The sequence below is a fragment of the Ursus maritimus genome, unplaced genomic scaffold (assembly GCF_017311325.1).
Source record: "Ursus maritimus isolate PB19 unplaced genomic scaffold, ASM1731132v1 scaffold_3, whole genome shotgun sequence".
Taxonomy (NCBI): Eukaryota; Metazoa; Chordata; class Mammalia; order Carnivora; family Ursidae; genus Ursus; species Ursus maritimus.
In genome coordinates, this window is record NW_024425563.1 from 98,222,071 (window position 1) to 98,237,342 (window position 15,272).

At 49.7% G+C, this 15,272-nt stretch overlaps 1 protein-coding gene across 17 annotated transcripts in view; it reads left to right on the plus strand.

The window, feature by feature from the left end:
• IKZF1 (IKAROS family zinc finger 1) overlaps window positions 1-6,502 on the plus strand; it is a 96,369-nt gene extending 89,867 nt beyond the window's left edge. For all 17 annotated transcript variants that reach the window (XM_040644507.1, XM_040644506.1, XM_040644504.1 and 14 more), the window contains one exon: window positions 2,250-6,502. In XM_040644507.1, the coding sequence (XP_040500441.1) occupies window positions 2,250-2,959 (710 nt within the window). In that variant the 3' untranslated portion in view covers window positions 2,960-6,502. The remainder of the gene's footprint in view (window positions 1-2,249) is intronic.
• Window positions 6,503-15,272: the final 8,770 nt, after the last annotated feature.

Here is a 15,272-nt window from a genome sequence, read left to right on the forward strand (position 1 = left end):
AGAGTAACACCACCTCTATGTTCCCTGCTGCCCACCACGCAGAGAGATCCCAGCCATTCTGTTCCGTTTCTGCAGAGGGTGTGAGTGGCCACCAGCAAGTTTTCCTTTCTGTAATCTAAGGATCAGACTGTTCCACTATCAGGGCATGTGCCCCTCCTGACCACCAGTAGATTAGAATGAATGCAGGCTGAGCCGTTTCATGATAAATCTCCTCTGCAAGCAAGAAATGAGGCCTAAAGATGCTTTCTAGTATCATGGGGCCAATCCCTGGGCAATTGTCAGTGGTCAGAAACATTTTTCTAAAAGGATTAGTTCTTAAGTTTTGAACTACCAGGGAGTCTGTCCTCCTGTTTCTAAGAGATCAGGAGACCTTGATGTCGGGTGTCACTCTGGGTGGTGTGGGGACCCTCCACTGCCACCACCCTCACCAGCAGCCACTACTTGAACTCTTGGGAGAGTAAGTTCACCTACCTTTGCCCCTCTCAACCTGTTCTTCTTCCTGTTACCGAGAAGGGCACTTCCTTCAAACCCTTCAGGGGATCCCCACTTTCCTCTGCACCCAGCCTCTGGCCCCTCGACCTTCACCCTGTCCCTCTGAAGCTCCATGCTCCTTCTCCCCTTGCTTTCCCCTTGCTGCTCCCAGTGTTGGACACAAGCCCCACTCACCTGGCTGACTCTTCCTCAGTCGGAAGCCCATATGACACAAGCCTTCTGTTTCCTTCATCAAAATTCACAGTCTGGGACCTGCTGTCTGTGGAGCCCTGTTTTAATATTTGTGTCCCCTGTTAGCTGTGTGCCACTAAGGATGGGGACCCTTTTTACTAGCTCACCTATCTGTTCCTCCTATGTGGGCCAGGAGACACTCAATGCTCAATGAAAATGTGTTAGAGAAAGAAAAGAAACAGAGTAAGGGGTAAAATGTAAACAGTTAAGGCATCCCTCAGGTGCTTTGATTGATTCATAAACCAGCCCTGAGAGGAAAGCAAATCACTAGCCCTGACAGTAAGAGTGCAGACAGTTAGGGAATTTGCTAATTAAGCCCTGGTTTCATACTGAACCTATAACCAATATTCTGAGAAGGTGCAGCTTGATGCAAATGTTTACTCATAAGCCAGAGCTAGTCTCAGGGTTCACCATTCCCAGGGAGCAAGCTTGCCTACTGCTGCAAACCCTGTCTCAGACCAGAAGCTTCTTGAGGTGAAGCTGGCATGCTGAGAGTCCTCGGCATTGGTTCCTTGAGCATCGTTCATGCTCCACAATTTTTGGAAAGATCAGATGAATGGCACACCTTGTCCCCTGAGCTTCCTTGGTTTGGTGCAGCCTACCCACACATATCACTGTGGCACGTGGCTCTGGTGCTACGAGCAATGGAAAGGCCAGTGGAGCGGGAAGCAGGAAGGGTGTGGACACTGGACACTGAGCATCTTTTTACTCTCGGAGCCCAAAGTCAGCTTTCAATAAATCTTAACTATCAATCGTACCTTTTGGTTAAATTTTATTCTGAGTATTAAAGTTATGAATTTAGAATGTTATCATGTAATACTGTTTATTTATTTATTTATCTACTTATCTACTTATCTATTTGAGAGAGAGAGATTGTGAGCAGGGGTGGAGGGGCAGAGGGAAAGGGACAGAGAGAATCCCAAGCAGGCTCCACACCCACTGTGGAGTCCAACGGTGGGCTCCATTCCATGACCCTGGGCTCCTGACCTGAGCTGAAATCAAGAGTCAGACGCTTAACTGACTGATCACCCAGGCGCCCCCATGTAATACTATTTTAAATAAGTATATTGAATACTATGGTGAATAATTCTATTCCTAATGTACTTTGATTAAATTTATGAGAAATTCACTAGTTTCTACAAATCACTTAGAACACTCTATTGAAAATGCCTCATTTAAATATTAATCTTAAATATAATAATGTTCGATTATACCGTCCAAAGGAAAAGACACAGGTAGTGGGTGAGTATTTTGTTGGACGGTCCCGCTGATTGGTTCACGGATTCATTTGTCCGGTCAAATCTATTTAAGTGCAGACTCCGGGCAGGTCCCTGGGCTAGGTGACCACGGGCAGAGATATCTCCACCTTCCCCATTTGGGAGGTGTTTGTGTGGTCTGTCTGCCGGAGCACTGGGACAGCCTGAGGTCGGATGTCCCCCGCCCCTCCCCCCACCATGTAGATTCCAGCTGTTACTGTCCTGCACAAAGCTAATCCGGCCCCACTGACTGTCACCTGCCTCCCACAGGGGACAAGTGCCTGTCGGACATGCCCTATGACAGCAGCACCAGCTACGAGAAAGAGAATGAGATGATGCAGACCCATGTGATGGACCAAGCCATCAACAATGCCATCAGCTATCTGGGGGCCGAGTCCCTGCGCCCTCTGGTGCAGACGCCCCCGGGCAGCTCGGAGGTGGTCCCGGTCATCAACCCCATGTACCAGCTCCACAAGCCCCACGCGGAGGGCCCCCCGCGGTCCAACCACTCAGCCCAGGACAGCGCCGTGGAGAACTTGCTGCTGCTCTCCAAGGCCAAGTCGGTGTCCTCCGAGCGGGAGGCGTCCCCGAGCAACAGCTGCCAAGACTCGACAGACACGGAGAGCAATAACGAGGAGCAGCGGAGCAGCCTCATCTACCTGACCAACCACATCAACCCGCACGCCCGCAACGGCCTGTCCATCAAGGAGGAGCACCCGGCCTACGACGTGCTACGCGCGGCGTCCGAGAGCTCCCAGGACGCCTTCCGGGTGATCAGCACGAGCGGGGAGCCCATGAAGGTGTACAAGTGCGAACACTGCAGGGTGCTCTTCCTGGACCACGTCATGTACACCATCCACATGGGCTGTCACGGCTTCCGTGATCCTTTTGAGTGCAACATGTGCGGCTACCACAGCCAGGACCGGTACGAGTTCTCGTCCCACATCACGCGGGGCGAGCACCGCTTCCACATGAGCTAAGCCCCGCCCTGCCGGAGAGAAGCACAAAGCCCCAGGCCCTTCGCTCCTGCCAGCAGCCCGGACTGGACCAGAACGTTGTGCTTTGATTTCTAGGTGGTTTTTCGTTTCGTTTTGTATTTTTTTTTTAAGTCGGTCGTTTGGCTGGGGTTTGATTTGCTTTTGAAAACAAGGAGATTTTTATTGTTAGATGCAGGGTTACATTTGGAGCCCCCCGCCCCCCAAACTGCTGTGTTACTAGATGTGCTCATAGACTGCTAGCCGAAATCCCCCTCCCCTGGTGCTTCCTGGAATTCCCCTCCTCCAAAGAATTGCTCATTTTCAGAGAAAGTTTTGAAAAACAGGTCAGAGCCTGGGAAGGAACGAGCTGGTTTCTGTGCTGAGCGTCCAGCACCCACGTGGTTTCCAAGGCCCCGGTGGCAGTGAGCACAGTCCCTGATCAGCCTTACAGGTGCCCCCCAGTACAGCAGGGCTGAGAAACCCAAGCCACAGCCTCTGGCCGCTTGCATCTAGGTCTGGAAGGTTGCAGTTTATAAAAGATGTTGGACTCCCAGGGCATGAGGAGGGGTCAGAGGACCTGTTGGTCTCTGTCTCCATTTCCAAACCGCTGTAGCATTGCTCACCCTTCTCCGGCTTGCCAGCAGGTGGAAGAAACCCCAAACCTCACACTCCTGGAGGCCGATCTGGAGACCTCTGTCCTCTGCCTTCTCACATCTGTGCCTCTCACGGCCCAGAGCCTGGCACTACAATTTCAGCATCCGTCCTGAAATGCAGACCTTAATTCCTTTGAATCTCTCAAATGGTAACATTTCTCAGAAACCAAATTCCAAACTCCACACTCCTTCCTTCCCTGGCTGGTTCCGCTGACAGCCAGAAGCCTGTTTCTCCTCGGAGGCCCAACCTAGACCCTATTTCAACAATGTCACTGTTTTGTTTGTTGGTACATTTCTCTCCCCGCCCTCACTGTACATTATTCTTGTCTTAAAAATCCATAAAAGAATGATGCGGAATGATCAGTCACTTTCAGAACCAGAAACTATGACAAGCAAAGCCCAGGAGATGAGGCTACACGCAGAACCTACCTGTTAGAAACTAAACTTCGCAACAGTCTGAACCTCTCCTGTAAGAGCAGCCCCTATGTGCCCACCCATAAATAGGAGCATCCTTTCTCAGTGGGGGCTTGGAACGTGCAGAGCGACCGTGTAACCTGCCAGCGAGGTCTGGCGGGAAAGAGGTGGGCGGTGCTGGAGGCAGAACCATCCTGAGCCAAGCTGTCGGGAGCCCCGCTGAGGTGTTTGGTGATTCCAGTACCCACTGGAAGGGGAAGCCCTCAAGGTTAATCCCATCATTAAGGATAATAACCCCTGGCAAGTGAGAGTGTACCAGTTCCAATGTTTATGTGTCTTTGCCAAAACTGAACCAAGGTGAACACGAAAAAAAAAAAAAAGAAAAGAAAAAGAAAAATTGTGCATAAGCACTGTTGCATGTAATCTAAATCTGGGTTTCTTAGTCGCGGTGCTCTTGATATTTGGGGCTGGATCATTCTTTGGGAATTCCCCGGCGCCTTGCAGAATATTTAGCATCATCCCTGGTCACTACCCAATAGATGGCAATAGCACCCTCATTTCACAACCAAAAAATCTCTCCAGATGTTGCCAAATGTCCCCTGGGGAGCAAGTCACCAAATTGAGAACCACTGCTCGACTTATAAACCAGTCAAAGGTCTGGGAAGCCTTCCAAAAAGCAAAAGCACTGGAAGAATTGTCCCCATCAGGAGTCTAACTCCTGACCCCCGTTCCTTTGTAAATCCTATAAATGAATGAGTCCTTTTCATTCTTTGGAAGCAAATCTTGAAAGACGGAGTCCACGCATGTCATTCTTGAGGCGTGGGTTTCTTTGCTTATGGAATGGTGTGTTGTTTTGAAACTGGAAACAAGCATAGTCACAGTGATTGAGACTCAGCCCATGGATGCACTGAGTCAGGTAGAGGCAGATAGGGCTTCTGACAGCTGTAATTCCACACACAGTCACAGAGGTCCAGTTGGACCTGCCCTGTTCTTTTCCATCCATCCCACACAGTCAATTGGTTGAAAGGAGCTACTTTATCCCCTGTGGCTTCAAACAAAGCTTAACCCAGAACTGTAAATAGTGGCCACAGATGTTCTTTCCTAAAATGCTCCCCATCCCCCGCCCACCACTGCCTTTCCTAGCCAATGTAACCATCTATTTCCACACCTTTTCTTGTGGTTTTATATTATAACACCATTTTTCTTTGAGATTATTGTGTTTAAGGTAAGGTCCCATAGAATGGCAGCAAGTAATTAAATTATGTTAGAAAGGTGGTCCTATTCTGTACCAAAAGCTGTTAATGTTTTCTCTTCTAGCTGGTTAAAGTAGGATTTTGCATGACTTCACCCCTTTCTGTTCTATGGTCTGTTCTGTTGTTGGACGGTGTGAGTGTGTGTCTTGGGAACCGCTGTGTCCTGAAGGGTGCCTAGACTTTATACACTCGTCTTTAAAATAAACACCAGAGACAGGAGGGTCGCTAGTCGTGGGTTGATGTGAGGATTACAATCAGAAATCCCTGCCCCTCCCCCTCCCGTCCTCTGTCACTGAGCTTCCCTTGACAGAAAGCCTGGACACTTGCTCCTTTACCCAGGTCCCTTCTGTGACGTGGACCTTAGAGCACAGGCTGTCCTATTGGAAGAATCATTAAAAAGATTTGCTCTGCCACTGCTTTTCCACCAAAGGGCGTATCACTTCAGAGACCAGTGTGTCCCGCTTCCAACCAAGAATCCAGCCCATAAAGAGATCTTAGACTCTTCATTGAGAAAGGAAGCTACTGTTATGGATTTGTGAGTTTGGGGTTTTTTGTTTTTTGTTTTTGGGTGGGTGGTTTTCTTTTTATTTTTGTGGGGTTTTTTTTTCTTGTTTTGTTTTGATTACCATGTAGCTCTTGTAGTGTGGTGTTCTTGCCAAAACAGAAGTGGGATCAGATGGACTTGCAGAGAAAAATCATGAAGCAAATGTATTTCTCTTTATCTGCACTCCTTGAGTTTTAGCAATAAGGAAGGGTCAACTCTACTTAGAATCCAGAGAGCTTTCATTCAGTTCAGTGTGGTTTTTTTTTTTAACTTTAAAATGAACCACAATCAGATCTATTTAAGATGTACAGGCACATCTGCCCGTGGGTATGGTCGCATTCACTGTGAACAGATGTAACCAGGTATTAATATGCAATATTGTCTCAAATACTTTCTAATATACTTTTTTACAATGTTGTCTGTGGGGATCGTCAAGGTACAATTTGCTTGTATCCCAGTGCAGCTTTAGGTCTTCGTCCGCCATTCTGGAAAATACGTGTACAGGATTGTAAATGAGAAAATGCACTTGTATTTCCCATCCGCCTTCTCTGGTGATGTTAAATTATTTCTGTTTAGCTGTGAACAAGGGGTAGTGTACCCCTGGAGGAATAGAGGATCCTTTTGTACACATTTTGAAATGCTTCTTCTGTAGTGATAGAACAAATAAATGCAACAAATACTTTGTCTGTCCCGTCCCGTGAAGTCTGGTGCCCTGCGGCATGGCCACCTGCTGCAGACTCCTCCCCACCAGAGGAGGCAGGCGGGTCTTGGGGCAGCTGAGCCCCAGTTGGGAACCACATGACCGTGGGCATCAGATATGTTTGTAGCACAGCAGAGAGGCTCGGCGGCACACTGACTGCCTCCTGTCCATGGCTGCACTGGGCTTGGGGTGCTAGGTCTTGGTCTTTGGCTTCAAAATGTGGATTTGAGGCAGGTAGAGGTGGTGGGAAATGATCAATGTACTCCATGCTCTTCACAGCCCGCTGCATAATGCCACTGAGGTTGGGTCCATGGCTGTGGGCATGCGGGAGACAGTGGCTGACCACAGTGGCCACCTGTCATGGTCCTGACCCTGCAAAGCTGCACACTTTGGCCAGGGCCGGACAGTGCCAGAAGGCTCACCTCCGTTTTGGAGAGAGAGCCAGACATCAGGTGGGTTCAGATCCAGTGAACAAAATGGGGTAAGCAGGTCTGCATGGTGCAACATTTGATCCCAGCAAGGTGAAACTCTAGTGAAATAAACAGATCATACTGTTCCCCATCAGCTCCTGCCATCAATTCCTAAAGGAGACTTTCAAAACCAGCCCTGGACAAGGCAACATCTTTTGAGGGAGTGTCAGCCTCCTTGGTGAGCTCACTGCTAGAGCATGTTACTCACTGATGTGACCGGATGCCCATTTAGAAATTGGTTCCACCATTTTACAGCTGTGCCTTGTTATTTCTCAGTGATCACAGACCCAGAGAATAAAGAATATCTACACTTACTTACAGATAAACTGAGCCCAGCCTAAGGGGAAAAAGTCACTCAAAAGATGAGTTTGATGGTGAGAGTGAGGAATGTATTTGCATGCATCCTTGCAGCTCCCATCCTTATGAAGCTTAATAAATAAAACCTGAAGGAATCGAAAGGAAAAGCTGGCACTAATCCCTCCCAGACGTCCCCGGCTCTCGGTTGCATAGGTTGGAGACTCATCCTAGAGCCCCAGATATGGCCAGTGGGTGAGAGTGAGGTTTCAAATCTCGATTCCAAGAGCCACTGGAAGAGGATGGACTCCATTTCTTGGTTTTCACTATCCTTTATTCTAAGCCTCATAAGAATGATTATTCTCAGCACATCCTTCTGACACTGAACCTTTAGTGTCCAGTGCCTTCCCTGGTCCCGGTACATTGAGAGTCAGTGGTGCACCCACTCAATGGACCCAAATGATGAGTCCCACTCTGGGAAGGCTGACCTGGAGGGGGTGCCCCCTTTGTGGGGTGGCAGCGAGGTGTGCCTGGTGGGCCCCAGGAGGACAGCACCAGATTCCAGGTGGGATGCAGCAAGGTGCGAAGAGCTGGCAGCAGGTGCAGAAGACCCAGAAGAGGCTGAGTGGAAATGATGCATTCCTGATGCCCTGCCACTGTTCCCAGCCCACTGGAGCATCCCCTGAATGCCCCTACCCTCTTTATCTCCCACGAGGAGCCCAAGGGCTACTCTTGAGGTTTCCTGCATGCATTTTATCATTCCTGCTGAAAACTGCTGCTGTTAAGCACTTCAATCCTTTTCCTGGTGGGTGCCATAAATTTACAAGTTGAACTGTATATATATTTTAAAGATTTTATTTATTTGAGAGAGAAGGTGAGAGAGAGCACCAGCACACACGTGCACACGCAAACATAAGAGGGGAGGGGCATAGGACAAGCAAACTCCCCACTGAGCTGATCAAGGAGCCTGATGTGGGGCTCTATCCAGGACCCTGAGATCATGATCTGAGCTAAAATCAGACGCTTAACGGACTGAGCCACCCAAGCACCCCAAAAGTCCCACTGTATTTTAAATATTAGTGTGAGATTGGGGGAGCTAAAGATCAGAATTGTGGGTTCAGAGGCCAAAGATCCCTGATCCCATTGCTAATTAATTAGTCATATTTTCAACCAAAATCGGATGTCTTGGAGGTTTTGTGACTCCTTTGTGCAAGCGTGCATTGTCATCAAAAGCACGTGGACTCTCAAGGAACAGAGTTCCTTTGACAGTTTCTAAAAGTCCTGTGCTTTTTTTGTATGGCTTCTCAACTCCAAACACAGAGCAAGGCACAGAGGAAACTTAAGGAGCCCAGTGATTGGTATAAGACTGGGGGTGGGGGGTGAGCTCCTCCACAGGCCAGGATCTGCTTCCTGCCTCTGGGTTTTCTCTGCACCAGAACCTGGAGCAGCAAGGAGGTGGCACAGCCCCCTCCCGCTCAAGAATGCTGCCAAAGCATCAGTACTCCCTGCTCTGCCTGCTTCATGGCAGTCTTACCTGCCTTTTCCCAAACTCCCCATCCCTCAAGCCCTCTAACAGGAGGAAATGGAGTCCCTTGGCTCTGAGGATAACAATGCTGCCTCACAGCCAGGCTCCTGTCCTCTCACTGGCCTCTCCTGTCTTGAGCCCAAATTCCCAATCCCCACCTGTCTCAAGGCTTCCTAGACCGCCTCCACCCCCACCCTGGCACCAGTGCTCTCAGAGATCTCCCCGGCACCCTGGTTCTCAAATGCAGCTCCGAATCACCTGCGTGGTCATTAAAAACGCAGTTTCCAGAGACCCGCTCCTGATCATTCTGGAGCTGGAGGTCTGCGTGGAGTCCACCCACCATGTGTGGGACCAGCGCCCCCAGACCAGCGAAGCTGATTCCCCATCCTGTTTCTCCCCAACACAGTTTATAGCTTATCAGTCTTCCTCCACCCAAACCTAATTTTTTTCTGAGGGAGGAAGAACAATTAATAATGACTCTCTCTCCCGCTCTTGAGTCTGAAACAACTCCAAGACAAGAGGATCAGAGAGTGGAAAACCAAAATAAATTGTTGTATTAACCATAAAACCTAGATTAGAGGACACAGCTTCAGTGCTTGACACAGCAGTCTTGCTAACCCCTTTGCCCTGAACTAGACCAACGTGCTCCCCAGGACACAGGCTGCATTTAAGTTCACACACCCCTGGAAGACTGAGCCCCAGTCCTTTGAGAACAGGGGATGGGAGACCCAGCAGGCAGCACAGCCCAACAGAGCCAAAGGAAGTGTGTTCAGTTTGTGCCTCTAGAAGAGTGTGAGGAGGTGAACAAGCAGGTGATAGGGAGCCACTGGAGGCAAGGAAGGGAGATGCAGTGGGAACAAGGGAGGACAGTAGGACACAGGCATGCCCCAGCGGGGGTCAACCTGCTGACCTTAGAGGACAGTCCAGATAAGAGGGAAGCAAAGAGGGGAAGGCTTGGATTCTTGCCACTAGAATGCAATTTCCATGAACAGGGTGGTTTGGGATTGGGAAAGAGAATCTCAAGCAGACTCCCTGCTGAGCAGGGCTTGATCCCACCGCCCCAAGATCATGACCTGAGCTGAAATCAAGAGTCAGACGCTTAACCCAAGAGGAGCCATTAAGTCCACAGAGGTCTTGAAGGGGGAGTGTGGTTTGGTCTTATCTAAGCGACCGGATGGGGAGAACAGGTGAGCTATAGGGAAAGGTCCAAGACCTGAGAGTCACAAGCACATGGTTGGCTGATTGTAAGGAAAGTGACAGATGTACCATGTGCCTGAGGAGGGAGAGGGGGAGACGGGGCAGTGGCTACGAAGAGCCCACAAAAGAAAGCCAGCTGCGTACAGCTCCCCAGATTTTCTCTGTGGAGAAAGAGAGGTCACAACCAGGTCCAAGAAAGCAGTGGGAATGAGGAGGGGCAGAGAAGGAGCTGCTGGCTGAGGGTCTGAGACACTCACAGGAACATTCAAGGAGTGCCTCCATGGAGGGGTGGCAGAGGAGAAACCAGGAGCCCTGTAAACTGCAGGCCTCAGACCTCAGCTTGGACCTACTGCTTTAAAAATGCCAAGGTCTGGGCAGTATTATCCTAACGAGACAGGTACAGAACTTATGGTGAAATTTCCTTGCTTTTTTCACTTTTTGGCAACACCAGGTACAGGAACAAGGCTGACATCCCTGAGCTCAGTCTCCTGGTCGTCCTTGTCTGGGGCCAGTGGGCACCCTGGAGAGCAGGCTGCCATCCCCACCCTGCTCAAGAGCCTTCCCAAGTGTCCCTCCTCCCCAGCAGCAGGGTGCTGGCCCACGGAGCAGATGGGCTGTGGCTACCCGGTGAATCAGCACGACGGGAAGCAGATGCAGCCACCAAGGTCCCCGTGCACAACTGGGAGCCAGCCAGTTGGGGAGGAAATTTGCATAACAAGGATAATTTGGTACCAAAACTGTCCCCTGAAGTGAACTACATGGATCTCGGTACAGCTAACGAATTTCACTTCTTCTTTCCCATGTTTTGTCAAACCAACTAGATGTGACATTGAACGTGTGAATTGTCCCAAGATGTTCTGTCTGTCCCTCCATGGGTCAGCTCTAGGCCTCCCTTCTGTGCTGCCCATCCCTAGGCCTCTCACACAGGGGTCCCCTCCCCGGGTGTCCCTGGGCACATGCACAAGCGCCTACGCCCAGGAGGGCGGGCCCAGGCTCTCCAGAGGCCTGCTGGGCGCTATGCTGGGGCGGCATCACCTCCGGGGCATCTCAGCCCGCCCGGCACCTGTGGCAGCTTCCTCATCACATCTCCCTCCCGCTTCCTGTGGGCAAGGGCGGGCCAGGCCCCACAGCAAGGAGGGTCTGTGGTTTTGAGGCCCTCATATGATTCCCCTTTCAGGGCCTCCTCCCTCTGGGCCCTGCCCCTCACAAGACAGACTGTGGCCCCCCTGCCCACACCCAGATCCTATCCCTGAGAATATCAGGATGCCGTTTCAAAACCGCGGGTGTGCCACCCAGTGGGAAATCGTTTGCATGTTTATGCCTAGTGTGAGTTTGGGAGGTCTGCCACCATGACTGCAACCCTGAGAGGTCAGGGAGGCTGGTCTAGGCTTCAAGTCCACTTTCTCTGGAATGGCATCCATCCCAACCACCACCTGACTCCACGTGGTCCCTCCAGCCTTGCTGCTGCTGAACTAGGCATGTGACAAAGTTGAGCTCATTGTACTGAGCTAGTTTTTGGAACTTTCTCAAGACCAAGTCTCCGTGTTCCCGGAATCCTTGGTTAAGTCTATCAGACTGTGAGCCTCTAGAGGGCAGATGTCTTGCCTCCATCGTTTCCAAACCTCCCACAGCAAGCAAAGTCAGGCACTCACAGCTCCAGGAATGCTGTGTGGTATGTGGAATGGACCTTCACTTCTGTTTCCTGGGCTCCCTGAGGCCCTATCTTGCCCTAGATGATAACCTGGATCCCCACCCCAGGACTCCTCTTTCTGAAGCCCCTTCCTATCTTTCCACTTGCTCAGGACCACCATCACTCTCCCCGGAGATAGGCATGAGGCAAGGGACCCAGGACTCAGACTCCCGGGCTCCCTGAGGTCCTCCAGGAGGGTCCTCTCTGCATCCTGGCATTCGGGCCCTCACAGAGGGGTCCCATCCAGAGGACAGGCTGAGCGGTCCTGAGGGGAAGCTCCTGATGTGGAGGAAGAGGGGCTGAGAGGCAGGGAAGGCAGGCCTCCCGGGATCCCCGGGACCAAGTGCATCATCTCAGCCAAATCTTGAGAGACAGAGATAGAGAGGAGAAGAAGCGGAATCATGCAAAATATCCAGTGAAAACCAGAGGAAGGCAGAAAGAGTAGAAGAGAAAGAAGGAGGGAGGGAGGGAGGAAGGAAGGAAGGAAGGAAGGAAGGAAGGAAGGAAGGAAGGAAGGAAAAAGAAAGAAAAAAAGAAAGGAAGGAAGAAGAAAGAAAGAAAAAAGAAGGGAAGGAAGGAAGGAAGGAAGGAAAGAAGGGAGAAAGAAGCCAATAATGGAAAGCAGTAAGAATGTAGTAAACACTAATCCAATTGTGTGACATTGGTGTAAATGCACCAATTAAAGGGACACCTGGGTGGGTCAGTCAGTTAAGCATCTGACTCTTGATTTCAGCTCAGGTCATGATCTCAGGGTTCTAGGATTGAGCTCCATCTCGGGCTCCATGGTTAGTAGGGAGTCTGCTTGAGATTCTCCTCCCTCTGCCCCTCCCCCAAGGTGCGAGCTCTCTCACTCTCTCTCAAAATAAATAAATAAAATCTTTAAAAAGAAGATAAATAAATGCATTAATTAAATCACAGAGATTATCACAGTGAATCCATAAACAAACCCCAACTATATGTTGTCTGCAAGAAAGCCCTTTAAATATTAAGACATGTAAACTAAAAGGAAAGATGTGGAGAAAGACACCACGTGTGCACTAATGCAAAGAAATCTATATTAAGCTTTCAGACAGAACTGACTTCAGAGGAAGGACAGTTATCAGGGACAAAGAGGGGCCTTACTTAATGATAAAGGGGTCTGTTCTTCAGAAGATGTAACAATCCCGAATGTGTATGTATGTGCCTAACAAGGGAGCATCAAAATACTTGGGGCAAAATTGATAGAAATGCAAGGGGGAAGAGATGAACTCATGCTTGCAGTCAGAGGCTCTCAGAACCGGACAGATCCAGCAGACAGAAAATCAGCAAGGACAAAGGGGAACTGCAAGACGGAAGGGGTTATTGAGGTGAAGAAAATTCAAGGCAAAAGGACAGCATGTGTACAGGTGCAAAAGCTCGAACGTGGAACATGGTGTTTGAGAAAGACCTTGGTCCAGAGTTTGGCTAGAGTGTCCTGGGACAGCTTTCTGGGCCTGAGGCCTCTGGCCAGCCCTCTGTGGGGAGGGGGATAAGCAGGAGGAGGGGGACCATGTTTAGCCCCAGAAGGGTCCTCTCGGCACCAAAGCTAAGCAGGGGCTGGAGAGGAGTGGAAAATGAGCCCTGTTCTGGTGCTGGAGCTGCCAGGCTGCTCAGGAGGAAGGGCAGATATGGGTGTGAGCATCAGTTTCAGGTAGTGAAACTAAGGCCAGGGAAGAAGAGTGACTTTTTCAAGGTCACAGAGAGTCACCCTTGAGCCATACTTCCTAAAGCCCATTATGCATAATACAAAAAGAAGAATGGGACAGAGTGTTTCGGGAAAAGCCACACACTCCTGCCCCTTTTCAGAGAGTCACTCTGTATAGTAGCATTTGAAAGGCTCCAAGGGGGCGCCTGGGTGGCCCAGTCAGTTGGGCATCTGCCTTCAGCTTAGGTCATGATCCCAGGGTCCTGGGATCGAGTCCTGTGTCAGTTTCCCTGCTCAGTTGGGAGTCCGCTTCTCCCTCTCCCACTGCCCCTCCCCCCCTTGTGCTCTCACACTCTCTGTCTCAAATAAATAAATAAAATCTTAAAAGCAAAGATTAAGGCTCCAAAAATGGAATATAGGTTCTTTAATCTAGATTCCCACAAATGGATTTAACTCCCCCAAATCCCCACCACCTCTTTTTTATTGTCAACATGCATGTTGCTCTGGGAGGGCATGGTGAACAGCACCCAGCCTGTCCCTGCTCTAGGAACAGGCCCCCTGGCCATGCCCCAGCACTGAGGTTCAGACCGCTGCCCAGCAAGGCTATTCCTGCAGCTCCAGGCCCTATGCTGGGGGCTCTGTGTGCTTCTCTTATGGCTCCCATCACCCCAGTGTGTGGTCCTTAGCATCCTGGGCTGTGGGTGAAGACCCAGGTGTGGCTCCATGACTTGGTGGATGTCCTCATCTGGAAGTGAAGCCAGGGTAAGAACACAGGCCCTGGCCCTGGAGGGTGTTCCCCCAGTCCCCTGTGGAACTGATGGGTGCCTTTGCCACAGAAGGGTGCTTGTATGCGTTGTCTCCTGCCTTCTGGAAGTCGGTCTCTCCATGAGAGTGGCATTATTTTGGGCACGTCTTCTGCTGCTAGCAGGGGTGTACCTGGGGCATGTCAGAGGTGACATTGGGGGTGTCTCATTCTCTTTATGCCAGGGAAAAAAGAGGCAGGATGCTTGCCTCCTCAGCCTGTGCCTCCATTTGATATTGAGACATAAGACCTGTTGTAGGGCCTGGTTGATTCAGAACATGTTGAGGTCCTGCAAATCTGTGTTGACATTTGAAAAGGAACAGCAAACCATCTCCATATTTGTTTTCTGGTTCCGGCCTTGGTGAAAAACACCATTAGAATAACCATAAAACACTTTGGGAAAACAAAAGAAAGAAAGAAATGTACTGAATTCATTTCGGATACGAGGCATGGTGCCCTTGTGATCCTTGCAAGCTCCTATCACACCCACCGACAAATGAAGAGCCTTACAGCTCAGACAGGTTGCATCATTTCCCCCAAGTCACACAGCATTTGCAGACCCCACATACCCAAGATAATGCAATTTACAACAAAATAAAAGCAATACACCAACATGGAGGTGATACAACTTCTTAACACTATATCTACTACATTATGTTGCATGTAAGGGAAAAGGAAAGATATCAGTTACGCTAATAAATTATTATTTGTTTTCCAAACAGTTCCCCATGACTGGTTGCTGTTAGGTATTATTCACATTTCTGTTTTTCAGTACCCAGACTTATCAGTTCAATCTCTGTCATATTTTGTATCCATCGCCATACACAGTTAGAATTTCTTTTCTTGTGGCAAGAACTTTTATGATCTACCCTCTTGGAAACTCTCAGCTACATAATACAGTGTTAACTATTCGCCATGCTGCATATGACTCCCATGTGACTTATTTACTTTATAACTGGAAGTTTGTACTGTTTGACCCATTTTTCCCATGCCACGCCCCACCTCTGCCAACCAGCAATTATGAGGAAGAGCCCTCAAAGTTGTTTAACTTGGGTGATGTAAATCTTGCTTACAACACTTTATGTTCAGAGCTTGGGGTGGTGGGCAGGCA